This window comes from Baudoinia panamericana (genome assembly GCF_000338955.1).
Source record: "Baudoinia panamericana UAMH 10762 unplaced genomic scaffold BAUCOscaffold_1, whole genome shotgun sequence".
NCBI lineage: Eukaryota > Fungi > Ascomycota > Dothideomycetes > Mycosphaerellales > Teratosphaeriaceae > Baudoinia > Baudoinia panamericana.
This window is the reverse complement of record NW_006911257.1, coordinates 236,948-262,642: the sequence shown is the minus strand read 5'-3', so window position 1 is coordinate 262,642 and position 25,695 is coordinate 236,948. Positions and strand designations below refer to the sequence as shown.

General features: G+C 55.2%; 13 protein-coding genes across 13 annotated transcripts; 6 read left to right on the top strand and 7 right to left on the bottom strand.

Annotated features, from left to right (window-relative positions):
- Positions 1-43: 43 nt before the first annotated feature.
- On the top strand, positions 44-1,344 carry BAUCODRAFT_80955 (uncharacterized protein; the record flags this gene model as incomplete). Its single annotated transcript, XM_007673456.1, has 2 exons — positions 44-913; positions 980-1,344. The coding sequence occupies 2 exons, from the start codon at positions 44-46 to the stop codon at positions 1,037-1,039; spliced, it is 930 nt and encodes a 309-aa protein (XP_007671646.1). The 3' UTR covers positions 1,040-1,344.
- Positions 1,345-1,547: 203 nt separating this feature from the next.
- On the top strand, positions 1,548-3,116 carry BAUCODRAFT_28819 (uncharacterized protein). Its single transcript, XM_007673455.1, has 4 exons — positions 1,548-1,597; positions 1,662-2,682; positions 2,765-2,831; positions 2,883-3,116. The coding sequence occupies exons 1-4, from the start codon at positions 1,584-1,586 to the stop codon at positions 2,897-2,899; spliced, it is 1,119 nt and encodes a 372-aa protein (XP_007671645.1). The 5' UTR covers positions 1,548-1,583; the 3' UTR covers positions 2,900-3,116.
- Positions 3,117-3,166: 50 nt separating this feature from the next.
- On the bottom strand, positions 3,167-4,869 carry BAUCODRAFT_127635 (uncharacterized protein; the record flags this gene model as incomplete). The annotated part of the gene is made up of 6 exons (XM_007673454.1): positions 3,167-3,960; positions 4,013-4,060; positions 4,114-4,265; positions 4,325-4,422; positions 4,508-4,738; positions 4,810-4,869. The coding sequence occupies 6 exons, from the start codon at positions 4,867-4,869 to the stop codon at positions 3,302-3,304; spliced, it is 1,248 nt and encodes a 415-aa protein (XP_007671644.1). The 3' UTR covers positions 3,167-3,301.
- Positions 4,870-5,271: 402 nt separating this feature from the next.
- On the bottom strand, positions 5,272-9,742 carry BAUCODRAFT_20558 (uncharacterized protein; the record flags this gene model as incomplete). Its single annotated transcript, XM_007673453.1, has 4 exons — positions 5,272-6,208; positions 6,276-6,344; positions 6,408-6,453; positions 6,631-9,742. 4 exons carry the CDS (start codon positions 9,740-9,742, stop codon positions 5,272-5,274), a joined length of 4,164 nt encoding a protein of 1,387 aa, XP_007671643.1.
- A 542-nt stretch (positions 9,743-10,284) lies between these two features.
- Positions 10,285-11,532, top strand: BAUCODRAFT_99688 (uncharacterized protein; the record flags this gene model as incomplete). The annotated part of the gene is made up of 2 exons (XM_007673452.1): positions 10,285-10,636; positions 10,692-11,532. The coding sequence occupies 2 exons, from the start codon at positions 10,285-10,287 to the stop codon at positions 11,336-11,338; spliced, it is 999 nt and encodes a 332-aa protein (XP_007671642.1). The 3' UTR covers positions 11,339-11,532.
- Positions 11,533-11,564: 32 nt separating this feature from the next.
- BAUCODRAFT_62246 (uncharacterized protein) lies at positions 11,565-12,872 on the bottom strand (the record flags this gene model as incomplete). Its single annotated transcript, XM_007673451.1, has 4 exons — positions 11,565-11,692; positions 11,735-11,864; positions 11,915-12,319; positions 12,378-12,872. The coding sequence occupies 4 exons, from the start codon at positions 12,870-12,872 to the stop codon at positions 11,565-11,567; spliced, it is 1,158 nt and encodes a 385-aa protein (XP_007671641.1).
- A 251-nt stretch (positions 12,873-13,123) lies between these two features.
- BAUCODRAFT_28814 (uncharacterized protein) lies at positions 13,124-13,740 on the bottom strand. The gene has a single exon (XM_007673450.1). It carries the CDS (start codon positions 13,640-13,642, stop codon positions 13,472-13,474), a length of 171 nt encoding a protein of 56 aa, XP_007671640.1. The 5' UTR covers positions 13,643-13,740; the 3' UTR covers positions 13,124-13,471.
- A 2,319-nt stretch (positions 13,741-16,059) lies between these two features.
- On the top strand, positions 16,060-17,280 carry BAUCODRAFT_62004 (uncharacterized protein; the record flags this gene model as incomplete). Its single annotated transcript, XM_007673449.1, has 2 exons — positions 16,060-16,763; positions 16,878-17,280. Coding segments are annotated over 2 exons (1,107 nt in total), but the record flags the coding sequence as incomplete, so codon positions are not given.
- Positions 17,281-17,301: 21 nt separating this feature from the next.
- BAUCODRAFT_28808 (uncharacterized protein) lies at positions 17,302-18,441 on the bottom strand. Its single transcript, XM_007673448.1, has 3 exons — positions 18,349-18,441; positions 18,006-18,280; positions 17,302-17,878 (listed from the first exon to the last, which is right to left on the bottom strand). Exons 2-3 carry the CDS (start codon positions 18,228-18,230, stop codon positions 17,453-17,455), a joined length of 651 nt encoding a protein of 216 aa, XP_007671638.1. The 5' UTR covers positions 18,231-18,280; positions 18,349-18,441; the 3' UTR covers positions 17,302-17,452.
- Positions 18,442-18,653: 212 nt separating this feature from the next.
- BAUCODRAFT_28806 (uncharacterized protein) lies at positions 18,654-19,905 on the bottom strand. Its single transcript, XM_007673447.1, has 2 exons — positions 19,463-19,905; positions 18,654-19,404 (listed from the first exon to the last, which is right to left on the bottom strand). Exons 1-2 carry the CDS (start codon positions 19,826-19,828, stop codon positions 18,784-18,786), a joined length of 987 nt encoding a protein of 328 aa, XP_007671637.1. The 5' UTR covers positions 19,829-19,905; the 3' UTR covers positions 18,654-18,783.
- A 402-nt stretch (positions 19,906-20,307) lies between these two features.
- Positions 20,308-22,110, top strand: BAUCODRAFT_152944 (uncharacterized protein; the record flags this gene model as incomplete). Its single annotated transcript, XM_007673446.1, has 4 exons — positions 20,308-20,537; positions 20,589-21,441; positions 21,499-21,668; positions 21,726-22,110. The coding sequence occupies 4 exons, from the start codon at positions 20,308-20,310 to the stop codon at positions 22,108-22,110; spliced, it is 1,638 nt and encodes a 545-aa protein (XP_007671636.1).
- Positions 22,111-22,222: 112 nt separating this feature from the next.
- On the bottom strand, positions 22,223-23,851 carry BAUCODRAFT_20551 (uncharacterized protein; the record flags this gene model as incomplete). Its single annotated transcript, XM_007673445.1, has 3 exons — positions 22,223-22,915; positions 22,976-23,119; positions 23,174-23,851. The coding sequence occupies 3 exons, from the start codon at positions 23,849-23,851 to the stop codon at positions 22,223-22,225; spliced, it is 1,515 nt and encodes a 504-aa protein (XP_007671635.1).
- Positions 23,852-24,102: 251 nt separating this feature from the next.
- Positions 24,103-25,539, top strand: BAUCODRAFT_80931 (uncharacterized protein). The gene is made up of 3 exons (XM_007673444.1): positions 24,103-24,446; positions 24,497-25,272; positions 25,325-25,539. Exons 1-3 carry the CDS (start codon positions 24,348-24,350, stop codon positions 25,449-25,451), a joined length of 1,002 nt encoding a protein of 333 aa, XP_007671634.1. The 5' UTR covers positions 24,103-24,347; the 3' UTR covers positions 25,452-25,539.
- Positions 25,540-25,695: the final 156 nt, after the last annotated feature.

Sequence of the window (25,695 nt, the reverse complement as noted above, 5' to 3'; positions counted from 1 at the left end):
CATGTCGATCCAGGATGGGACATTCACTCCGTCGTCCGCTGGTATGCCGCCAATGCAGGCCAACGGGTACTTCCCGAACAACTACTTTGCGCAATACATCAACACCGACCATGGCATGAATCCAGTACCGAGCGCGTCCACGTCTAACTCCGTCCCCGCAACGCCAGGCTCGATTGCCGGCCGTAAGCGGTCCAGAGGCAACATATTCGATGAGGACGAGGACGGACCGCTCGAGGATGGCTCAATAGTAACTCCAATCAACGGTGAGATGCCTCAACCGCGTGGCAAACCGGTGTACGGACCTGGCATGACTCTCATGTATCCAGATGAGCCAGGCTACCAACAAGCAGCGGAGTCGCAATCTGGTACGTGGGTCGAAGAGCGCGCGGAGCGCAAGCAATTTCAGTTCTCGCACAACAAGCGACCATCAATATCAAGTCGCAAATCGCAGCGCAAAAGCATGATCGCCAGCGGTCCAGACGACTTAGCGCAGCTTGTCCTGCCACCGCAAATCCGGGAGGCGACGACCGAGCCACTGATCGACGAAGCCACGCGTACTCTGGGTATCAGCTGGAAGCGCATGGATGCCAACGAAGCGTCGCAGATTGTCCAAGCAGCCTATTCCAAATGGATCCAGAACCACTACCCAAGCTTACAGGATGTTGTCGTTTGGTTCGAAAACAGCGCGTTGCCTGGCTATCTGGTCGAAGCTCGGAATGTGTACAGCGGGCAGCAGGTCTACTATATCTTCTCGCATGATCTCCACGAAGCGAGACTTGTGACAACTGAACCCGCGCAGCTGGTTCCCCGCCTGAAACTCCTGCCTGCGCTACATCTTGCGGCTCCAGGTGGCCATCTTTCTGCGGAGTTAGATCCAGTGCTGGCGGGCCTGGGTGAGACGAACGGTGAGCAAGTGTGGCAGGGGAATGGGGTGATAGAATCTTCGCATAGTATGCCGGAGAGTGCGTATCACGCGCAGGAAAGTGCAGCACTGAAAACGGATGCGGGCTGCTCTGCGCATGCTATGGAGCTCGACTAGCGTTAGTTATTTCGACGAACACAAGGTTATGGCGCAGCTAAGGGGTATCCACCATACTTGTCACGGCGCAGTCATGGGCCTTTTCTGTTCACGGCATCGGCGCTGGGTAGTTGGGCGATGCGGCTTGCACTCGATGTGCGCCTCGGTATTATCATGACCGAATCAGTGACTGTTTCCGAGTTCAATGAAGATGCTGGTCTTTTTGGGTTTGAGGCCTTACAATGCAGCAAAGGGGAGAGATGCAAAAGCGTAAGAAGTTCATGTGATACTTAGCCGGTTTTCATTACTCACAATTGCCGTTATCCTTCCAGTAGTTTTCTAAGTCCTTGAATCACAAGTCTACTTTGGGCTATGTCGTATCTTAGCGATGAGGCGATGAGTAGATGAATAGAGGAAAGAACATGGAGTCAGGGCGTGACGCCACCGAAAGCAATATCTGCGCACGGACCCTGGCCACTCTTCAAGCTCACCAAGTGCATGCGCAGGTGACATCGATACGCACACTTCTCCATCATCCTCCGTCCTCCACTCTTCCCTCCTGACCATGGCGGAAGGCCTGTACGTAACACCACCACCACCACCTCCTCCAACCCCACCACACCCAACTAACACAACGCCACAGCTTCTACAACGTCAGCGGCGGCTACGTCGAGGGCATCGTCCGCGGCTACCGCAACCAACTCCTCACCTCGACCTCCTACAACAACCTCATCCAATGCGAGTCCATCGACGACGTCAAACTCCAACTCGGCCCCTCCTACGGCGACTTCCTCTCCACCCTCCCCCCCAACCCCTCCACCTCCTCCCTCGCCGACAAAACCCTCGACAAACTCGTCGCCGAGTTCCGGTACGTCCAGGCCAACTCGACGGGCAGCTTGGCGAAATTCATGGACTACCTGACGTATGCGTACATGATCGACAATGTCGCGCTCTTGATCACGGGGACGTTGCATGAGCGCGACACGAGGGAGTTGTTGGAGCGGTGTCATCCGTTGGGCTGGTTCGAGACGATGCCGGTGCTCTGCGTGGCGACGAACGTGGAGGAGTTGTACAACTCCGTGTTGATCGAAACCCCGCTCGCGCCGTACTTTAAAGGAAGTCTAAGCCACCAGGACCTGGATGAACTCAACATCGAGATCGTGCGGAATACGCTCTACAAGAACTACCTGGAGGATTTCTACCGCTTCGTGAACGAAGAGCCCGGGTTGAAGGGCACACCCACGCAAGAAGTGATGAGCGAGGCGCTCATGTTCGAAGCGGACCGCCGAAGCATCAATATCACCCTGAACTCCTTCGGCACGGAACTCAGCAAGCAAGACCGCAAGAAATTGTACCCCAACTTCGGCCGCTTGCACCCAGAGGGAACACTGATGCTGAGTCGCGCGGAGGATGTCGAGGGCGTGCGGATAGCGGTGGACGGGGTGTACGATTACAAGACTATGATGGATCAGACCGGCATGGGTGGTGGAAGTGGTGGGGGTGGGGGTGGACTGGGGAATCAGAGTGGCGGGATCGGGGCCGGGGATGAGGGGAAGAGTTTGGAGGATTTGTTTTATGAGCGGGAGATGGAGATTGCCAAGTTGGCGTTTACGTATCAGTTCACGCATGCCATTGTGTATGCGTGGGTGAAGTTGAGGGAGCAGGTGAGTACCTCCCCTTTCGACGACTCTTGTCTACCCGAGCTGAGTCGTGTGTTCGTGTTGCTGATATTGGTGTGCTTTGCAGGAGATCCGGAATATCACGTGGATCGCCGAGTGCATCGCGCAGAACCAGAAGGACCGGATAAACAATTGTAAGTGCCATTCCTATCATCGGAAGTATTCTTGACTGACGATCGTTCTAGACATCAGCGTGTTCTAAATTGACAGAGGGGCATTCTGAGCGGTCGGCGTTGCGGAGCTACATTGATCAAGTAAGCGTGTTGGGTAGCTGATCTCACGTGTGCGGATACCAATCAGTGAGATACCGTTTGTATAGACTTGACAGCATCCCATCCTCCCTACTGAAACTACTAGCTTACAAAAGGACTGGCCGGCTCACATGAAGCGCGCCGCTCTGGAAGTACAATCAAGCGTCCACTAACACTTCCAGGCTTCTCGCGCCAAACTCCGTACGTTAGCCCACACGACGCCGATGAACTTACACAACCCGCTATAGCTCTTGGAACAAGACGATGCGCCACACACACAGTACGCTAACGCCTCTCGTGCCACCATCGCATCACCAGTACCTCACGTGCCAGCCAACGCAACGCTAATACCATCACATAAACCGCGCCAGCTCGTAGAACACATCCAGCCGCCAGCCCGCCCGCTCCCGCTTCTCCTGCTGCTTCTTACCAAACAGCCTCACCCAATGGCCCGCCTCCTTCGGCACCATCTCTCCCGCACTCATAGCAAGAGACGTCACCTCGACCACCAGCTCACTCTCCACGCGCTGTCTCTTGGCCACTACTGCGGCAAGTCTCCCCGCCCTCTGCAAGTCCCTAGTGAGCGAAGCCTCTTGGTCATTGAGCCGCCTCAAACTCTTCTTCAATGTCTCAATTTGAGAAAGTCGGGTCCGGACTTTCTTCCTCTGCTGTCGCCCGAAAGTCGCCGGTTGGGTCATGGTAGCGCGGTTCATCACCATATTCACCAAACCACGGCCTCCGCCCATTTCACGCTGATGGTTGATATTCCGGACCGCTTCGACGCGCATACGCTCGATTTCGGTACGGTTGAGACCATTACGGCAGAGTTGGGCAGTGAAGTCTTTGAGCAAGACTTCGAGGACGTCGACGCCTTCGTCGTTTGCTCGTGCCATGCGGGCGCGAGTGGCGGGGAAGGAGCGGCGGTTTTCGGGGCAGTGCTCGTCGGGGCCGGACATTTGATGGGGGTATGGCATTAGTCTGCCGTGCTCTTTTGGGATTTCGGAGAGCACGACTGCGAAACGTTAACGTTCATCCTCGCAAAAGAATATGATTGGCGAACACACCATGCTCGGGCAAGTAGCGGTGCTCCAGCCACTCTGTTTGGTAATTATCTGGCAAATGACTTAGCTCAATCACTCGGACTACTGCTTTAACAAGAACTGACACTCGTAGAAACGGTACGCGTCAGCGACATTGCCGAAGCAGGCATACACCATGAGCTTCCGCTGATCAAAGGTGAGATGCTGCCCTTGGCTATGCGCGGCAATAAGAGCATTGACATGGTTGTCGATCATTGCGAGGATGTCGGTCCGGTATCTGTGAGAGTATCAGCGGTGTATCGCTCCACCGTGGGAGTGGATGGGGAACGAGCGAACTGGTGGCCTTCAAAGAAGTCCCTCATCTCAGAATCGAAGCGGACAGCGCATTGCGATTGCGGCATATCTCGTGGAAGATTGCTGATGTTGGGCAGCGCCTGCATTAATTAACGTCGTCAGCAGCGTCTGCGATGAAAGAGCATCTTCTACTCTCGCCGTCTGTCAAGCAGGGCAGGTACGGACCTGATCGCAATACCGCGCCGGCTTGGTGTAACCCTTCATGAAGAACCGGTACCCGGCCAGCACCGGGACCTGGTTGATTAGTCGCGCAAACGCCGGGTTGTACGCAGCGATCTCCGGGTGAGCGCGGAGGAAGTGGTCGATCTCGTGGAGGAAGCTGGGCGCCACTCTGCGCTGGATGAGGTATCCGAGTAAACCCGCACCCGCATCACGGGCGAAGCTGCGGAAGGGTGACTAGAAGTGTGGAGAGTGAGCTACTCTTCCCAGCACCACTATTCGGCGTCTACCGCTCATGGCTGGCATACCTCGCACTTGGCACCACGAGCGGGCGGCAGCGCTTCCCCACGTCCGAAGTCGAAGGGCATGCTGGGCAGATGACGTGCGAGTGAGCGATGCGGTGGAGTAATGTGAGATGATGTGGCACGAGTGAAGGAGTCGAAGCTGTAGGCAGCAGAAACCAGGCTTCCACCCCCCCTCCACTTCTGTTGCAGGGAAGGTGGCGGATACAGGTGCGACTACCATTCTGGTGAACTGGGAAGGCGCGAGTGGAGTTGCCTCGCAACAAGCATCCCCAAATGCATGTCTTATGTAACAGGCATGTGTTCTGATAACAGGAGCACATCCGCACTGAATGGGGTTGGGAATGCGCTCATTGCTCTTGCATACTGTCCTGCTGCACGTTCACCCGATCACTGTTTCCAGCATGTCCTCCTCATAACTTGGCCGCCGTTCGCCTCCCCTAACCATCCACCTCACCTCACCTCACCTCACCGCACCGGCAAATCCATTTCCACCAGCCACGGCAACTGACGCGGATACCCCTCACTCCCCTCAATCGCCGCATTAACAAACAGCGTCTCTCTCCCATTCATCCCCGGTGCAGTCGCCACGCAATAACCCCTCCGCCTATACCCCTCAAGCTTCCCTTCCTTCTCTTTACCCTCCTCCACCGTATCGAAACTCCTCGGCCTAATCCCAGCTAAATTCTCAACAACCCCAGACCCGTCATTATCGATGGCAGTGAAATGCGACACCTTCTCCTCCGCCACCCCATCGCGCCAAGTCACTTTCTTCGCACCCCAGCCCTCGTGAATATGCCCGAAACAATGAACCCTCGGTCTCGCCCGGGCGATCGCGGCGAAAAGATCCGCAGCGCCAGCTCGTTGCCGCGAGTCGGTATAGTCCAGTACGCCCCGAGGCGGACCATGCGTCATAACGATATCCGTGCCCGGTTCGATATCCCACTCGTGTTCCTCGCCGACACGGTACTGGAAGCCCCAATCTGCGTGCAAAGACTGGGTGTACGGACTTGAGAAGACGGTCAGTTCGCCCCCGTTTGCCAGGATAAATCGGCTGCTACCTTCATTTAGTAGGTTGATGCCAGCGGCTTGAGCTTCGTCCGTTTCGAAGAACGCCTTCGCTTCTCCCTCCACGCCATACGCCCGCTTCACACGTTCATCGTCTGCGGCAAGACCAGCGTCGGCGAGTTTCTGTTTGAACTTGGGCGTGTCCAGGGTGAAGTCATGATTGCCTGGTATGACTAGTTTGAGAGGCGCGTTAATTGCTCGAAGCGTATTGAGTGCTACTCGAAACTCCGCTAGTTTGGACTCTTCAGTAAGGTCGCCACAGTGTACCACGACGTCGAAGCGTTCGGAGGCGGGTATGTCCACGTCCTCGCCGTGGGTGTCGGAGAGGATTAGGCATCTGGTTTTAATGTGTGAGTTCATGTTGTGGGTATGCTTGCGGAATGGTCTGCTAGTGGCTTGCTGACCTTGCGAGGGAGAGGGATACAAGATCCGTGGATGCAAGTGATTGCAACGCGATGAACAGTTCGTAGACGCTTGGTCGGTGGTATGATAGAAAAGGTGAGAAGGGAAAACAGGACGTGGAGCCATACTTATACCTCAGCAGAGTAGCGTTTGGCATAGTAAACATCGTCCGCGTTCGGTCTAAAGCCAGTCAGCGCATTACGCCTGCTGTGGTTGGTCGAGGGAAGAAGTAGAAGGAAACTCAGGCCAGACTTGGCAGACACAATCGCTTAAGACCGTTGCAGCCGTGGCCCACCGAGTCACTGTCATACTGCTACACTCAATTTCAAACCGTCGTGTTCGCCTCATCCCCCTCACCATCCCTCTCCGGCATCGCATTCACAATCTTCGTATTCTCATCCTCCATCTCCTCCAACCGCTCCGCTTCCATCCGATCCCTCTCCGCTAACGCACTCGCCTCCAAAGCACGCGCGGAACCGTCAAGTTCCGCCTCCGTGACCGCTTCCGCAGTACCAACTCCAGACGTAAAGTCATCGGCCGGCATAGAGTCATCCGCCTGCTCCAGCCTCGCTTCGAACTCCTTAGTCAGTCCCTCTGCCGACGAAGACCCGGCTGTCTGCCCACCCTCGTTCTTGACAGGCTTCCGCTCCGCATCCTCCTCCTTAACTGCCGAAGCCTGATCTTCACGCTTGACTCCCTCCTGCCTTTTGGCGCTTGGCTGCTCCCCAGACAAGTTCCTCTGGCCCCCTTGCTTCCCCTGCTCAGAATGATTGATCAACTCGGGATCCTCATCGAAAATCCGCAACAACATCGCCTTCCGCTCCTCCTTCGGCAACATGAGGTTGACCGAATTCAAACTCCTCCAAACCGGCAACGCCATCTCCTCTCCCTCCTTGAACCCATCCTCCTCCCCACTCGCCTCAACCCGCAGCACACAACACCCCATCCCCATATCCCGCACCTGCGTCCCAATCTCGCCCAACTCCTCCCAACCCTCCTTCCCCGCCCCTCCTTCCCCCTTCACCCTCCCGACACGGGGGAACATCTCCACCAACAACTTCCTCAATGTCTTCTTCCGCCTCAACCTTACCACGCGATCATCGCCCACCCATCCCTCAATGATAGGTAGCCCCTCCGTCTGGATGCGCCATCGACACACCCCCTCCTGCCCTTGCGCGTCCTGCTTCATAAACATCTTCACGCCGGCGTGCACGAACTTCATGCCTTTGCCTTCGGAGTTCAGGGTCAGTATGTCCTTGACCAGGGCGGACGAGTAGTAGATCCCCTTCACTGGGTCGCCGGCAGGGTTGCGCACGAGGAAGCGCGTGCGGGGGAACGAGGGGTGGAGTTGGTAGAAAGCATAAATGCCTTGTAGTTCTGGGTGGTCGGGGGTTAGGTATTTGAAGGCTTCGAGTGCGGCTTGGTTGTCGCCTCCGCGCTTACGCGGGTTGTGGGTTGGTTGTGAGGGTTGTTCTTGCTTGATCTGCTGCTGTTGCTGTTGCAGCTTCGACTGCTGTTCTGTGAGTGGTGGCTTGGCTGGCAGAGGGTGAGCTTGGCGGGGGAGCGATGAGTCGAAGGGAGCATTGGCGGCTGCGTCCTGGACTTCACGCTGTATGTGCGCGTCGTCAGAAGAGACTTCGGGCTTCACGACATCCGAGCCTGGCTCGCCGCCTTCAGCTTTCACGGCCATGGCGACCGAGGGTGGCAAGGGCCAGCGTTCACGACGTGACGTATCCGCTGTAGCGGTAGAATCGTCAGGCTCATCACCAAGCTTCACCTTCTTGGTGTCGATCTCGTCTTCCACATCTTCCGCCTTCCGCTTCACGCCGTTAGTGTCTGGCGAGTTCTGCCGCTGTGCAGCAGAAACATTGCCATCGCCATGCACCGGCTCACCGTTAGCTTTGTGGAGGTGGCCATGCTCATCGACAGGTTCACTCCTGACGTCAGCCATCAGCTCGCCAAACGCAGTGTTCGTTGCACCCTCGCCGTCGGCGGATGGGATACTGAAGGCCCACTGCTTGTTCATGCACTTGCTGTCCGCCTCCGGCTTCGCCCGGATCTCGCTTAGCTTCTCCAGTGCCGCAATGAAGAAGCCTCCTGTGTTTTGCTGATGCGGATAGACTCGCATGCAGTGCTGGAGTGGGATGTTCTCGGCTTCCTCCGGAGCAAACATGCCCGGCGCAACTTTGCTGCCATCCGGCTCATATTGCTCAGCCTCGGCCCATGACTCGTAGATCTGGCCGGTACGGCTCATAATGGACCAGTCTGTAAGTCCACGGGAACGCACAAGCTCTGGTAGCTCGTTGCTGCAATCGAGTAGCTTAACCTTGGCCACACCGCCGCAGCGCTCAATCGCGGATGCAACGACCGCTTCGTCTTCGACCGGGTTCATGCTACAAGTGCTGTAGACGACACGGCCACCGACCTTCAGCATCTGCAATGCTCGCGTGAGGATGCGCACTTGGGTGATGTAAAGACCTAAGCCATTCTGCGGGGACCACTCCTTCCAAATGGATGGGTTCTTGCGACATGTGCCGTCACCGGAGCATGGTACGTCTGCTAGGATTCGATCGAACTTCAGATACCGTCCCTTCTTCTGCTGGCCGGACGTTGAGGTCGACGGCAGCTCAATCGAAGGAAACATCGTCGCATCATGGTTCATGACGATCAAGTTCGGCGAGTTAAGCCGCTTGACCTGGTGAACCAGCATCTGCGCGCGTTGATAATTGACGTCGTTCGCAATCAACAAGCCTGTAGAGCGGCCTTGCTCTTCCTCAAACAGTCCCAGACCATCACCTTCCACGCTCTCGCCACCTTTGGCTCTCTTGATAGCCTTCTCCACTCGCTCCTCTTCGCCAGCATGCACAGCCTCGACCAGCTGGGCGCTCTTGCTGCCTGGTGCCGCACAAAGATCGAGCACAGTATGTTCAGGCCGCACATCCAGCAGTAGCGGTGGGATCATGCTGACAGCCTCCTGTCTACTGATGTTCCCAACGCCAGTCTCGCTGACCAGAAACTTCTGAAACTCCTTGAAAGGCTCATACTTCCTGATAACATTCTTTGGCGTCGTCATACTGTACGCCAGACCCTCCGGATACCATGGCATGACCTGCGGTAGTGCGACTGGTTTCCCTTCATGCTTGATCTGTGAGATGACAGGAAAAAAGCGCTCGACGAGGTTCCGACGAACGCTGAGTGCGTGACCCTTGGAGCCCGTGAAGCGAAACGAGTTTGGCAATTCTGTTCGTAATGCGGCCCAGAAAGCATCCCGATCAGCTCCAGACGGTACAATGTCGATGGTGTTGTAGAAGCGCTCCATCTTCTCATTGTGCTTGTTCACGTCTTCGAACGACTGTCGGTTATCGACATACTGCCGTCCCCCGCCACCACCACCACCGCCTCTACCACGACCCCGCCCACGTCCGCCACCGCCGCCGCCTCCGCGGCCTCTGAAACGACCGCGTGCCATTGCTGTTATTGTTGCATTGATGGATCGAGTGAGCGACAGCAGTTTACACTGTGCACCATCGAAGCTCCAAAATTTACTAGCTTTTCCGGCGTCATTGGACCAAGCTCAACTGACTAAATCGGGGGCCTAAGGCATGACCGCGTCGTACCTGCCCCAGCTAATTCTAGGGTGCAAACGTGGAGCTTTGCTGACTGCAGCAACGTTGCGAAGTGCGGCCAAATCATGTTTTCATCCTCCCGTTCGCATAGCATCGCGATTGGCTGACTCGGTCTTGCTGTCCCTCCAGTGGCTTCACCTCACATCATCACAGCTAATCTTGTTCGCTGATTGACACTGGTTCAAGTCTGATATGCAAGTCTTGCTACTGCACGCCAATAGTGCTTACACGGAAGGGCGTGAGTATCCCGCGCTGCTTCATGCCATTCTAAGCGCCGTATTATTCATCTGTACCGCTGCTCGATGTGAGGTGATAGATGAGTGGACTTCCGCACCGGGTACACATCTCCAATACCGCCACTGTATGCCCTGTCCTCTGCAACAAAATGTCTCCCTTCTCCCATTTCCTCCAACAGTCCTTCTTCATCCCCAAACCACCCTTGACCGAGCACAGCTTACCAGATCAGACTGGACGCGTGTTCATCGTCACCGGTGGCTACAATGGCGTCGGTTTGGCATTAGTCAGGATTTTGTACCAGCGTAATGGCACGGTATACATAGCCGGACGGAGTGACGCTAAAGCGGCCAAAGCCATTACCGACATGAAGGCCGAAGTACCCTCCGTCCAGGGCAGGCTCGAATTCATGAAGCTAGACCTCAGCGACCTGACGACCATCAAAGGCGCCGTCCAGACGTTCTTGGACAGGGAGAAAAGGCTCGATGTCCTCATCAACAATGGTAACGTCGCCATCCCACAACCAATCTTGCTCTCTCTACCTACTGACTCCGCTAGCCGGCGTGATGAGCACACCAATCGGCTCCAAATCAGCCCAAGGGCACGAACTGCAAGCCGCAACCAACATCCTCGGCGCCTACCTCCTGACAAAGTTGCTCCTACCCATCCTGCAAGAAACCGCCCGAACGTCGCCACCCGGTACTGTGCGCGTCTCCTTCGCCGGCTCCATCGGCATCGATGTCGCTGCACGACCAGCCGGCGGCATTGATCTGACCGAAGACGGCGCACCGATCGAAGACGCTCACGACCCGCAGCAGACGTACGGACAGACGAAAGTCGCGAATCTCTTCCTCGGCTCTCAATTCGCTGTCCGTCATTCCAATACAGGTGTGATCTTTAATTCCTTCAACCCGGGTAACCTGCATACGGATCTCGGGCGTCATCTTAGGATGAACTTGTTCTGGTACATTATCATCATCGTGTTGCTGTACCCGCCCATCTTTGGGGCGTATACGGAGCTCTGGGCGGGCTGGAGCGAGGAAGCTGGACGACCGGAGGCGAATGGTGGGTATGTGTGGCCGTGGGGAAGGTTGGGAGGGGCGAGGGCGGATGTGCAGGCGGAGGTAGAGATGGGGAAGCATGGGGAGGGGAAGGCGGTGAGGTTGTGGGAGTGGTGTGAGCGGGTGACGAGGGAGTATCAGTGACTGTGTCGACGTTGAGTACGTGACGGACTTTGTCGTGTTGCCGGAAGGCGCCTCTGGGTTTAGCTCAGTTCTGTTTCATCAGCTGTGAGAGCGAAGAGTCTTGCTCGCCTTCCCCGGATAAGATTCGCTGAGTTCGCGGGCCGAGTTTCGATCGCTTGGAACTTTATATTTTCGATCATGTCGCAGTGTACTGCATCTGCCCGTACGAATAAGTAAGTCCTCTCCATCAAGCCTTTCTCCTCGTCCGCGCGCTCCGCCTCGTAGTTCCTGATACCTCAACCGACTTATGCCCGTCGGCATAGACACCTCTCTGCAACTCGATCGACTCGTCCATCTGGATCGGTTGACCCAACGCTTCTTCGGCTTTCTGCCTGCCCGCCGTAACGGAACCCTTACCTTCCTTGTGCAGCTGGTCGATCTTCTCCTGCGGCTCGTAGTGCACAAAGTCCGGACCGATCCCTTTGGTGCCGAAAGGCGGGTCGAAGCGCTTTCGGATCGTTTCGATCATCTTGCCGAACCAGTAGACCTGCTGATCGTGAGCGCTGGCAGAGGTTACAAAGCAATTGGCATACGCACATTGAGTAGGTTCAGCGTAAGGTTAGAGAGGAGATAAACTATAGGTAGCCACAGCGGTAGAACCTTCTCGCCCATGAAAGCTCGCTGCTGCCGTGCCTCTTCGTAGTAGATGCTCATATCTCCAGACATGCTGTTCCGGATAGCAGCATCGTCACCCATCAGGCCAACACCGGAGCTGTGGCCGGCCTGGTAGGCGATCCAAAAGTCGTGGAACACGTTGTACGAGTTGTACAGACCCCACACCAGCCGGCTGGAGAAGAAAGTGCCCACAAGGAAGACGCCATTGATCGCTTGGTAGATTGACCCAGTGAGTTCAAGCTTGTCGCAGAACCAGTGAATGTTGAGGAATGGCGATGAGAGCTCGTAGAGAAGGAACACTGGGCAGTAGAAGCAGAGGAATGGTCGCTATGCAACGTTAGTCGGGCACAATCACGCAAACCAATGGTCGCGCGGCAGTACTAACATAGCCCAACGCGAAGACCGACACGGCACTGATCGCGTGCGCCAGCATGCCCCACCCGAAGATGTCAATCCGCCATGCGCAGATCACCAAGTCCCACAAGAAGTACCCCAGCGCGAAAGACTGACATAGTCCCGCCATGCCGCTGTAACTCCAGATCCGATCCTCGTACCGCTCCGGATCGCGCCATGCCTTCCTCTCCCCGTCGCTCAGGATGATGTACAGCGAGAAGGCGTCGATGATGCATGCCTGGAAGAAGGAGACGGTATGCACGTCCCAGTTCACCCTCGTGCGCTTGGTGAAGGACTCGTAGCGTTGCTTGCAGAAGGTCCGGGCTAGCAAAGGGGAGACGACGGTGCAGATGAAGGTGTAGAAGGCGAACGCGAAGATGACCTCGTGTGCGTGGATGGGGAGGGTGGATAAGGATAGCGAGTCGGCGAGAGGCTTGACGGCGCTGACCAGCGCGGGCGGAGGGGGGATGGGGAATGGGTCGCGCATGGTCAACGAGCCGTTTGCAAGAACTTCCCGTCAATCGGCTGGTGATGGCTACCGCATGGTCGTGTGTGCTTGTGGACTCGGAGTGAGAGATGCTGTCATTCCTCGTAAGCTGGAGCAATCACAGCCTCGGAATTGGCGTGGGCGGCGGGAATTGCCGTCGTAAGCCTAATCGCATTTTCGATAAGGTCGAGGACAGATACATTTACTTTATACTCACATCCATCGGACATACTCGGACATGCTTGAGTTTCCCGTAGTCTATGGAAGAGAGTATGGTAATGATGCTGCCAGCTATAGTCCGCAAGCCACATGACAGCAAGGTTTTGTTCAATGTCCCCTGATTTCAATCACATAGTCGCCGAATCCGTCACTGTTTACTCTTTTCTGCCCGCAGCAGTCGCCATCGCCTCCTTGTCAGCAGCAAACAACTTCTGTATGGCTGGCCGGTCCATGATACGAACCCACCAAGCCTTCACGGCTTTGCGACTGATAACGACATCTTCATACCCGCAAGCGAAGAGGCTCTGGATTAACGGGATGTAATAGATATCCACAAGAGTGAACTGATTCCCAGCCATGTAAGATCGATTCTGCAACAGTCATTCTGCAACCTCGAAGAATTTCTCAACTGAATTCAGTGCATCCACAACCGCCGCTTCGTCAGTAGGCAACCCGGTGAACTTCTTGGCGAACTTCTCGAATGCGATTCTGCCTGCTGGCTCTCCGAAGTAGAGCATCTCGGAGCGCTGCGCTTGATCGACCTGTGCCATCGCGTCAACATCCGACTCTGGAGGAAGAAGTGGGAAGTAGTACTACCGTGCGAGGGTACCTGCAGATTGCGCGACTCTCGTACAGAGTGAGGCTTGAGATATGGTTAGCATTATCAACCCTTTTGCTGTAAGTATGTGAAGAGACGAGTCAACTGGCATTTAACTCGTGCTTCCGGGCCATCAAACAGCACGTCTCGAAGCAAACGTAAGTGGCTGTTTAATGCCTCCCGGTCAAGTCAGTCCAAGGGCTTGCGCTCATTGTACAAGAAGGCGTTGAGAGAGAGCATCACACTTCTTCGCATAGGTAACGGCACAGTGCAATTCCTGGTAACTGTCGCTGCAAGTGCATGCCGAGCGTCACGGCTCAGATTGCTCTTTTGCTCGTTCCGATGATGCTTCACGTCTTAACCTATAGGTAAGATCCAGTGTTACTGTATGGTGGAGAACGGAAGTATCCAACCGCAGACCGGGAGACCACTCGGACCCGCATGAACGCTGGGTACTTTAGTACGTTGCCAATTCCGTGCATCTTGACACAACATCCGTCGCCACCCACGCCGTCCATCGTACATTCTGCCATCTATGGAGTGCTGGATGAGATGACGGTCCATGCATTCCATCATCTCCTGCGCCGGGAGCACGACGTGGAAGCGCTCCGAAATTTGAGAATCTTCATGGAAGTCCGCGCCGCCAATGGCGTCTTCCAAGCTGAGAGCCTCCAGCAGCACATCAATTTGCCATTAGCGGCCACTCAAAGCAGCCATACGCCACAAGATGCGTCCTAGTACTCAACATCTGCTATCTCGGCCCGCTTGGCAAGAGCTACGCCTTCTTCCGTCTTTCTTCTCCCGCTTTTCGATCCGCTTTCCAAGCTTCTCTCAGCCAACCATATGTGCATGCCGCCAAGACTGTGGGAGTGCTTTGCATAAGGCTTGGTCCTAACATCTTCGAACAGCTTATAGGGCTACTGCTAATGCAGGCACTGACATATAGCGCCGTCGACCTTTGCGGCTGGACCCTTGCCTTCTGACGGCAGCTGAAGAACATGGACTTGGCATCGCCACCGAAGAGACGTCAGGTCCGGATACTCGAGCCCCGGAACAGGACACTATGCCGTGCCTGGTGGGATGCTGTACGCCATTCGTCGCTCTCTGTAGAATCAATCTAAACCGTCAGTCGATCACTCCGGGATGTTGGGATCTTCGTCACCAAAGAAGCAAAGTCTCTATCCGGACGACACCCTTCGATCAGGGTCAAACATCCCAAGGAAGCACAGCGGATCGTCGTGTTCTCATTTGGAGCGACGCCAAAACGCGTATGCGACCTTGCTGCTGCAAGCCAAGCAAGCGGACTTGTACCTTTATTCTTCGCTTGTGGTCTCGACGCAATAATGAAGAAGGTTCTTCACCCACGTTTTTGCTCTGCATGCTGCTTGGCAGGCAAGACATTTCTATACAAGAAGTGGTAACTTCGCTCTCCCAAACTTTGCCTATCAATCAGGCAGTTTCTCTTTCACCTATTTGAACACCGCCAAGATGCCTGCCATTGCTTCTCTCATCCGTGAGATCACTTGCATCATCAATGGCGTCCTTGTCATCCTCCCTGGCAACCACCCGCTAACGGCACTCTGTCCGGCATCAACCAGTACTTCGTCTCGATCGACCTCCGCTTCGGTAACAGGCTCCGCCACTGCGACTATCTCGCTGGGATCAAGCTCCACCGTTGTGATAGCATCAAGCAGCACACCCACTGCGACATCAACTCGTTTCTCGAGCAGCTCGAGCACGTCTGTTTCCTCGAGCCCGACGCCAACATTAACGACTAGCACTAGCAGAAGTACAAGCAGCTCTTTGTCTATAAGCAGCAGTTCTTCATCAGTTGCCAGCAGTTCATCGCCAGTCGTGAGCAGCTCGTCAATCGTTGTCACCAGCTCCTCACCGGCAGCCAGCAGCTCGTCGCCAGTCGTAAGCAGCTCGTCGGCCGTCGTCAGCAGCTCGTCGCCGGTCAGCAGCTCATCGCCGGTGGTTGTCAGCTCGACGCCGGTGGTCGTCAGCTCTTCACCAGTTGTGAGCAGCTCATTGCCGACCGTCACCTCTTCGGCAATTGTCAGCAGCTCGCCCGTCGCCAGCAGCTCGCCCGTCGCCAGCAGCTCGCCCATCGTCAGCAGCTCGCCCGTCATCAGTTCGTCACCGGTTGTCAGTTCGTCACCGGTTGTCAGCTCGTCACTGGTTGTCAGCTCGTCACTGGTTGTCAGCTCGTCACTGGTTGTCAGCTCGTCACCGGTTGTCAGCTCCTCGCCAGTTGTCAGCAGCTCTTCGCCAGTCGTCAGCAGCTCGGCCGTACCCGCCACATCTTCCACCTCTAGCACTTCTCCTGCCGCCACCTACAACGCCTTCAGCTGCCCGGCCGGCCTCCCGCTGTCTTGCCAGAACACCACGGCGATTGACAACACGTGCTGCTTCGAAGCTCCGGGTGGTCTGATTCTTCAGACACAATTCTGGGACACTCCACCGGCTGCTGCTGGACCTAACACCTCATGGACCATTCATGGTCTCTGGCCGGACAACTGTGATGGCAGCTACGCTCAGTACTGCGACGAGTCTCGTCAGTACACCAACATTAGTCAGATCATTCAGTCTTACGGCCGTCAGGATCTACTCGACTACATGAACACCTACTGGGTCAGCAACAGTGGAACTGCGGAGAGCTTCTGGGAGCACGAATGGGGTAAGCACGGTACCTGCATGTCGACCTTCGACACGGACTGCTACAGCAGCTATACACCGGGCGAGGAGATCCCCGACTTCTTCAACCGAACTGTCGGTCTCTACCAGACTCTACCGACCTACGACTGGCTTGCAGCCGCTGGCATCACCCCAAGCTGCACCACAACTTACACTAGCGCGCAGATTTCAAGCGCTCTCGCCGCCAACTTCGGTGGTCATTCAGTCTACCTTGGATGCTCAGGTGGTGCGCTTGACGAGGTTTGGTACTACTTCAATGTTCAAGGTTCTATCCAGACTGGCACCTTCTACCCAACCGACCAAACCGGCTCGAACAGTTGTGCCGCCACCGGCGTGAAGTATCTGCCGAAGGCTGGCTGCCCAGCCACATCTACCACGTAAGTCGTAATCATGCTTGTCAGAGCTTCAGAAGTACGAGCTAACGTGAATGGCCTTAGGACTTCCGCAAGCTCGACTGCCGCGACAGCCACGGTGTCTCCTGCCTCGACAAGCGCCAGTGCCAGCGCCAGCGCCTCCGCTGTACCCTTCGTTGGCCCTGGGTACATATACGTCATCACGAGCGATGGCACGCAGACGGGCAACCTGATCTCGGATGGTACTTGGTACAACAGCGGCGGTACCCCTGCCACTTACAACTCAAACACTACCACGGGCACTGGCCCTTTCACGCTCAAAACGAGCAAGGGTCTGTGCGCTGTTGTGACTGGTGGCAATCTTACTTGCGCTTCCACTGTCACAACAGGCTCGGCCTTCTACGCTGACGGCAACCTTCTCCAGTATGCCGGCAGTGACATTTTTGGCGCTGCTGCAGTACCGACCGGTACTACGCATGGACAGTTGTATGCCGCGAGCAATCAGCCTGTGTCGGTCACGCTAAGGTGGACGGGGCGGTAAAAGCTGCCGTCTAGTACCAGCACTAGCACTTGGACCTTTTGGCATTGTGACGAACGAAACGATGATATAGCATAGCGTACATCATTTCGATCTCTTGCTATCTTTCACTCTTCCGTACGTCGATCGAACAGTGCAGCTGTGCGGTGTGCAATTCGTACGGTGCTCGGCTATGCTATGACTTCTTAGGTCTGATCAGCCAAGCAAATTGCCCAGCATCCCTTCCTAGCCACGGCTCAGGTGCTTCCACCTTCACATCTTTAATGAAAACGAAACCGTTCTTCTCATACAACCCTTTGCCAAACACGCTGCTCTCAACGACAGCCTGCACTCCGAGTTCGTCCGCCTTACCAGTGCCCCATTTGACCAAGGCATCGCCGACGCCTCGCCTCTGATACTTCGGGTCGATGGCAAGGATATCCAGGCTTACTAGGTTACCGCCCGACTGTCGTATCGCCGCGTTGCGCTCCTTGAGGAAGACGTTAACCAACGTGCTCGCGTAGGCCATTCCGTCGTCGCTGTCCCAGAGGTTCTCACGGTATTGGACTGCTGAGAGGTCCGGTAAGGTGTTGTGAGCGTAGACGTTCCATTTGGCCATACCCTATGAACGTACGGTCTCAGTCTGACACGTACCGTCGTATTACATTGATCTGAAGTATAGTGGCCAAGATCATGTTTACAAGGGTGGATGCTCGCGAGTCGCTGAGCTCCTGAACGGAGAAACTCACCATGATCACGCCACTCTCCTCATCTACAGCCTTCAGAAATGTCGTATGTGGGTCGCTGTTCTTGATTTGACACATCCGCTCCCCACCTTGCGTTCGTCCGGTGTCGAGCCAGTGCTTGGGGTAGATTATGTCAAAGAACGGCTCATTTCGGTCGAAAGCCAATGCCGCGCATTCGAAAACTCGTTTCATGTCCGCATCTTCGGCCTCGAGGATCTTTACCGGCATCGTGGTGGAGTAGAAGGACGGGCTGCAGATTGATCAATCGCTCTATGACACTGGTAATGAGTCTGGCTTAGGAATGCACGCAAAGTGTAGAAGCAGAGTTGCATTAAGTTGGACTGACTACGGTCAAGGACTGATCGGACTTAGTTCCCTCCCTGCAGTGTTACTTAGGTTTTCGCAGCAAACACTGAGTCAATCACGGCCAAAGTGTGCATAGAGAATGTTAAGTCTAACATGGTAGCTGTTGACGCTTTCTCAATTTGGGTGGTTCGGCCAAAAGCTGCGACAGCTGCGATTAGAAAGGGCCCTGTGCACCTTCCCTTTCCGGAGCTGGGAGCCGAGCCTTCGGCTAAAGGCCGTCCTATCGGTATTGGCAGCAGACGCCGAGAAAATAATGTTGGAAAGCGAGTAAACATTTGCATAGCAGCTATGTCCCCTCGGGCAAGTCTACTTCCTAGCTATACAACAGCTCACCATGACAGCAGAGAAGTCTAGCGGCTAGTCGGGCAGACAGCGAAGATGTCACGGACATTTGATGCACAGCACTGATCGCACCTCAAACAGCGTTGCGCAGACCCAGAAGACCCTCCGCAACCCTCCCCTTGATGCCACTGCTCGTAAGTTCTGCTTCATCATACAGCATCCGCCTCCCTGCAGTCTGCGGCGTCCGACTTTGCTGGCTGCCGTGCGGCTGCGTGCCTCGCAGTGGTGATCGAGATCCTGCATCATGCTGCAATTCCGCAGCAAGCAACGGCTCGAAGATGGTGCGGCTGCTGTACGCCGTCGGCAAAAGTACAGGCCCAGGGAGCAGCTTTGACACGGGCGGGCGCTGAAGCGACAGTCTTTCTTGAGCTTCTCTCCGCAGCTCAGCCACCGCTTCTTCCACTGCTCGACTTGCCAGACTCTCTGGCGTGTCGGCACGTAGTTTCTCGAAAGGTATATCCACTTGGTTCGTCCGGACTTTGTACAGTGCTACCCGCAGGCGCAGCTTAAGCATCTCCGCTCGGGAGACAGACTCGAGGAGGGTTTTGGAAGGCTGCGAAGACGGGTCGTAATTGATCAGTGAGGAAAAGGACCGCCTCTCGACCGATGAGTCCTGCGTGCCGTCTCCGCCATCAGACGGTGTATTTGGCTCAGTGAGACATGGCTCCTCAATGGTTGGTACCGGTACAAGACCCTGTACGATGTCAGTGACCAGACCTTAAAATGATGATACGGTGAACATGGCGCCATACTGTTAGATTTGCAAGCGACGGTTCCTGCTGCGGAAAGCCTACTATGTCCACTGCAGGCTTCGTCTTTGCGTCGAAGATAGAACGCGTAGGGGCGTGTATTCCGTCTATGGGGCTTAGAGCCGTGTCGTCCGACATCTTCCGCTTCTTGAGGTACGTGAAGCCAGCGTCATTCTCCGCCATGGCATTGAACGTGCGCTTCAGCGGGCTGCCCATCGATGGTTTGTTTCCCTGCAGCATGCTTGTGGGCGCCATAGCCGTCTTCACGTTTGGCGACACCTCGCCGAGCACGGATCGTCCATGAGAATGGTGTCGGTCCATCTGTGCTGGTCTGACGAAGGCGGTGTTGCTGTCCTTGGTTGTTCCCATTGCTGCAGCCAACCGATGAACGTATTGAAACATCGGCTGCCGTCACGTCGCGACTCGAGAAACAGAACTTGAGCACGGACGCCCCTCTCTCTTCTAGTCGAGCTCGGATGCGACACGTGAAAACGTGATCGTTGTCGATACTATCTCCGAAACAACCGAGAAGCCCTAAGTGCCGCAAAGATCTGCCTCACCTTCTCGTGTGCGCCATCTAGCATTCTCCACAGCTTCATGCGCTGCAGGCACCGGTGTGAGATCCACCGAGCATGCTCTTAAGGTTCGTGACCGCCTCCCATTACTGCAGTGCTCCGCAGACGGCGCCTCATACGCCTTGACGTCGCTTCCGAGTCTCAAAGGATCGGATGGTATACACAAGCGACGGACCAGTCTGACAGCACTGGTGCAACTGTCATATAAAACCACTGCCCCTCTTCCATGCCTACTCTGCCGTCCGTCTTCCTTGAAACTGTACGCGAGCCATCATGAGATTGAGCGTACTTTTAGCATCCCTCGCCGCTGTCTGCGATGCAGCTCAGGTCAAGTTTACCAACAACATTCGCCTGCTCTTCGATGTAGACGGTAATCAGATTGACGCCTATGGCAGCAAGATCAGCAATTTTAATGGCGTTTACTATCTTTATGGCAACAGCTTCGCGATCGAGGGTGTGGCATTCGGTATCAAGTCCTATAGCTCGGTGGATCTGATTAATTGGTACTATATGCGGATCCCTATTCGATTTGTCGTCAATTGATGTTCATTCAGGAAATACGAAGGCTTCCTGTTCGACCCATACAGCAATACACCTTGCAACGACCTGGGCGGCTGCGGTCGTCCACATATCGTCTTCAATCCCATCACCCAGTTGTATATTCTCTGGGCCAATGCTGGCTCGAGTGGTTATCCTGTGGCTACTTCTTCAACCCCATCTGGACCGTTCTTTTTCTTGAGCTCGCCGGCTGCGATCGACCCGCAATTCAATGGTCTTCAGCCCGCCGACTTCACTGTGGAGATCTTAAACAACACCGGTTATATAGTCTTCTCGGCGCTCAACTTCCGTGATCCACGGGCAGGATCCCTCTGGCCTCCTATCTTCCAGACGCTGCATGCCAGCCAGCTGACGTCCAACCTGGAGAATACCACAGAGATCAGCTATCCTGTGGTCTCCGTCGCCGATGACCTCATTGATCAGGAGGCCGAGTCTCCGGACATCTTTATGCGGAATGGGATATACTACATAGTGGCCTCGAACACCTGCGGATACTGTAACGGATCCATTGGTTTGGTATATCGTTCAGCCAGCATACAAGGACCATGGATGAGACAGATCATTGCAGGCTACTCGTGCAATGGACAAGTAGAGGGCGTGCTACCGCTTGTGAACCCTAGCACCGGCCAGACGACGTATATTTGGCACTCGACTTCCGTGCCCGGAGGCCCAAGAGTCGGCTTCGGCGGGCATATCTTCCAGCCGTTGCAGTTCAACGGAGATGGCTCAGTTCAAGACCTGAATTGCGCCGCTAAGGCTCAATTTACGGTCGACTTTCAGGCTGGAAATGGCACCGTTGCATCCGGCAACGCTACCATGGCCGGACAAGCTACGCCGTTATCTGCTGAGGTAGGCAGGCGTGTGACGACTAACCACTGTCCATGAGCGGTACTAATCGTGTTTCAGTATGACTACGTCTGCGACTCGGATCAATTTGTTCTTTACCAGACATGGACGGCGGCCAAGGCCGGCACCATTAGCAGTGTCTCCGTCAACATTGCTGCGAGCGTGCAGACCGTACCGCTGTCTTTGACCGTCTTCAGGTTTGACAGTTATAGCGATCTCATTGCGCCTGAGTGAGTTGTTTGCCACACAAGGAGCGATGAGTAATCTCCGCTGACATGGCATTGGAGATACAAATACACAACCATGGGCACAGCCACCTTCAACCGGACCAGTCTCTCCTACGTCTTCGACGTCGCCAACGTACCAGTAACTTCCAATGCCACTGTGCAGCAAGGCGACCTCCTGGGGCTAGCTATCTCCGGTGCGGACTTTGTGCCATATTGCCATCTTGAGTACAGTACTGGTACTGGTGCTAGTAGCTCTAGCGGGCCAACTGGGTGGGGACATGGACCACAGGGTTCCTGGGGAGGCAGCAGCTTTTCCCCTTCCGGAACATATAGGCTGTTCCAGCAAGGTGTTGGTCAGAACAGTTGGCGTGGGTTGCAAGGTACAATTAGTCCGATTTATGAGCGGCTTGGGAAAAGCGTGAAGTTCTTTGTAACGTACGCTTGAGGGGTGAGGCTGGGAAGGTCAAGTGTGAGAGCAGTAACGTGAAGGCAGTGAAGATTTGCATTCGGGCACGATCGTAAGTCAGGCACTGAGCAAGCATTGTAGAGCTGACCTGCTAGACCGAAGTCTCCGCTCTGATCCACATTACACGCTCGCTGATCCATTGTCGGATCTCCGGACTAGCTCTGGCAGCGATTTGCAGAGGTTGCAGTACAGCTGTGGCAGCGTACATACTCACGGTCCTGTCCCTTTCGCGCTCGCTTTTCGAGAGCATAGTGTCACTGCCCGACACAACGTACTGAACGCTACGACATATGTCTTCCGACGACGCCTTGATGCGCGCAGTAGCATGGACTCTCAGGTAGCGAAGATCATGATGGCCGACATGATGAACTTCCAGTGACTGCATGTGCTTTGCAAGCCTTCGCGTCTCCTCATACGCTAGGATCAGCATGCATCGGTACTTGCACCACACTGCCGCAGCCACATGGTTGCTATATTCGTCATGCTGGCCCCGGTAGGAAAACCTGTTAGGCCACGTCGAACTGACCGTCTCAACAGCATAGCTAGGCGTCAGGCGGTCCGTCCAAGCTTCAAGCAGCTTCGCCAGCTCCGCAAATTCGAGTAACAGCGCTTCGTCCTCGACTCGGGGCGGTACATGCTGTTCGAGTAACTCACACAGTCTTCCGCCAAGTTCGAAGAGCTGGACGGCAACACGCTCGTCCGGCCGGCAGAACTGTTGAGCGAACGAAAGCATCTGCGACAGTACACTTGGCAGGGCTTTCCGGCAGTGAAGAGAACTCGAGATCTACGAACAACGTCAGCCAGAGAGAGCAGGCCTGTGAGCTTGTTCATTGTTGATACGTACGACCATGGACGTCAACCTTAGGAAAAGGCGCCTGCCACTACCGGTTCGCAATTGGCTGTGTCCGCGTAGATGCAATAGTCTTGCTGCTCCCTCCAAGTGTACCGCGATCCAGGGACTGTGGTAGGGGAACCCGACTGAGAGACCCTAATGTTTAGTCAGCTTTGATCGCATCTGGGCACAGGGATAGCAATGACAGACCTCATGCAGTGCGAGAAGAGACACTGTCGCAAGCGTTTCATCCCGAATAGCCACAACCGCATCCTCCAGAGAGCTTCGAATCTGCTTTAGGGTGCATGCATGCTCTACTGCAGCAGCTGTCCAGATTGTCGGATCGCTGTTTCGCTTCGCCACCACCAAGGTGCCCAACGCGGCGACAGCATTCGAGAGCATTCCATGCGGTTTAGATTTGTCGTATACAGACAGTACAAAGTCGAAGTCTGTTTTCACGGGCCCTTGACAAATGCTGACATACTCGGCGAAGAAGGCGCTTGTTGCTGCGTTACGTAGAAGGTACTTCGGCTGCGGGAAGACCTTCGGTGCGCTGACGGCGAGGGAGTCCGAAGGAAGCATAACAACGACGGGATCTTCAGTCCTCCCTACCAGTGCATGCTTAGCTTTCGCATACCCCTTCCGCGTCACATCTTTTGTCTGGTCAAGCACACGGAGTGTCTCGAGGTCCTGGTAGCCTGTGCACACCCGGCCAGTTCTCCGGCATTGCCCGCATGATGGCCTCGCCGTGTCACACTGGAGACATGTCAGCTCCGCAACAGAGTCAGAAGCGCTCACTGATGGGTGTGGGGTATAGTGTACCCTGGTGGCCTTCGCTCTGCACTCGGCACATGCTTTGCTCAGCCGGCCACGGTAGACAGTTGGCATGGGCAGGGTTTGTGTCTCGCAGAGCTGTGAGGTCCGGGCATTTGTGCATTCATGTTGAAAGTCCTAGGCTGCACCAGATGGACGGTAGTAAGTCGGTGTTGTACGATAGGACGCAAGAACGCAAATCGAACTAAGCCTGATACGGCATGCAGATTGCACGCTAACCGTTTCGATCTCGCGTCGTCAAGCAACCACCCGCCAACGACGCGCTCTTTTACAAGGCACATACCACATCAGACCAAGCCGAACTTGAGCTGGAGATTGCTGGCATTAACACCGTTCCACCGTATGCACGCCTCTGAGGTCCTGGCATCTCCATGCCACGATCGAAACCGGCGTTAGGAATGTATGCCGAGCGGGCTCACGGCATGTGAGTTACATATAGTCTCACGGTACAGCCTCGCTGGGATCCTACACAGCTGTCGTCGTTGCCCACTGCACACCACCAAACACTCGCTTTCGTACTGCTCGAGCTTTCCTTCACCTGCTCCCTGCCATGTCTCCACTATCCGACCTTATCCGCATGAAGTACAATCCTCCCAAAGATACCAAGCCTTCATTTAAAGGCCGTAATGTGCTCATTACCGGTGCAAGCGTGCGCGAGCTCTCCAGCGGAAACGCATAGCTACTGCTAACCTTGCACAGTCCGGTCTTGGCTTCGAAGCTGCGCTAAAGTTCGTCCAACTTGGAGCAGACCGTGTTGTCTTCGGCGTTCGATCCGTGGCCAAAGGCAAGCAAGCCAAGGAAGCGATCGAAGCCCGGACGGGACGCCGCGGCTGCGTCGACATCTGGACGCTCGACATGGCTGACTACGGTAGTATCAAGGCTTTCACAAACAGAGTGGAGACCGAGCTCAACCATCTTGATGTCGCAGTGTTGAACGCTGGTGTTCTTCTGACCAAGTACGAGCAGTCAAAACATGGCTGGGAGCAAACACTGCAAGTCAATCTTCTCTCGACCGTTCTCTTGAGCTTGCTTCTCCTGCCGAAACTCAGAGCTAGCAAGAGTAATGCATCCACACCTGTGCTGGAGCTCGTCAGTTCCTCGAACCATACATACCTCACGTCACTGAAAGCGGAAAGCGATATACTGAACGCCTACAACTCGGAGAAGGGGTATGCATTCAGCGGGCAGTACGACACGTCAAAGCTCTTCGTGCAGTACGCTCAGGCCGGCCTCTGTGAGCTTGCCAAGCCAGTCTCCGCTTCAAAGCCGGACGTGTACATAGTAACCGTGTGTCCTGGATTCACCAAGTCATCCTTGTCGAGGGAGATTGAGAAGAATTGGGCGCTGCGGCCAGTGCTGGCCATCGCCTCACTGCTCCAGCGCTCGACCGAAGAGGGTGCGAGGACGTACATTAGTGGCGTTGCCGAGGCGGAGAAGGCTCACGGCCGCTTTTGGAGGGATGATGAGGTTCAGCCGTGAGTGCAATACATTGCAAAATTCTTCGTGATGGAGCTGACGATGTCCTAGACCGGCGGTTTTGCTGCGAGGCGATAAAGGTCAAGAATATCAGCGCAAGGTTTGGGATGAGATCGTGGCGTCGTTATCGAAGGATGTCCCGGAGGTGCAGAAGCTGGTCACCCCGTCATATCACTAGACGAAACGCAGCAAGGACTGCATGGAGATCAGGTTGTACATCCCTCAGCGCTAGTAGGTTAGCAATACTTTGGACTGCCCGAGTTTGGCCTTACGAAATCTTGATTGAAATTGTCCTTTAAATCGATTGTCACCCCAATACCTCCACGAGGCGTGTTAGCGTGTGTTTTGGCGGGAGTACCCGTGAGTACCCGTTCGCGGACTTCATGTACACTCCCAATCCAAACCAGCGCGGTTCATGGCAT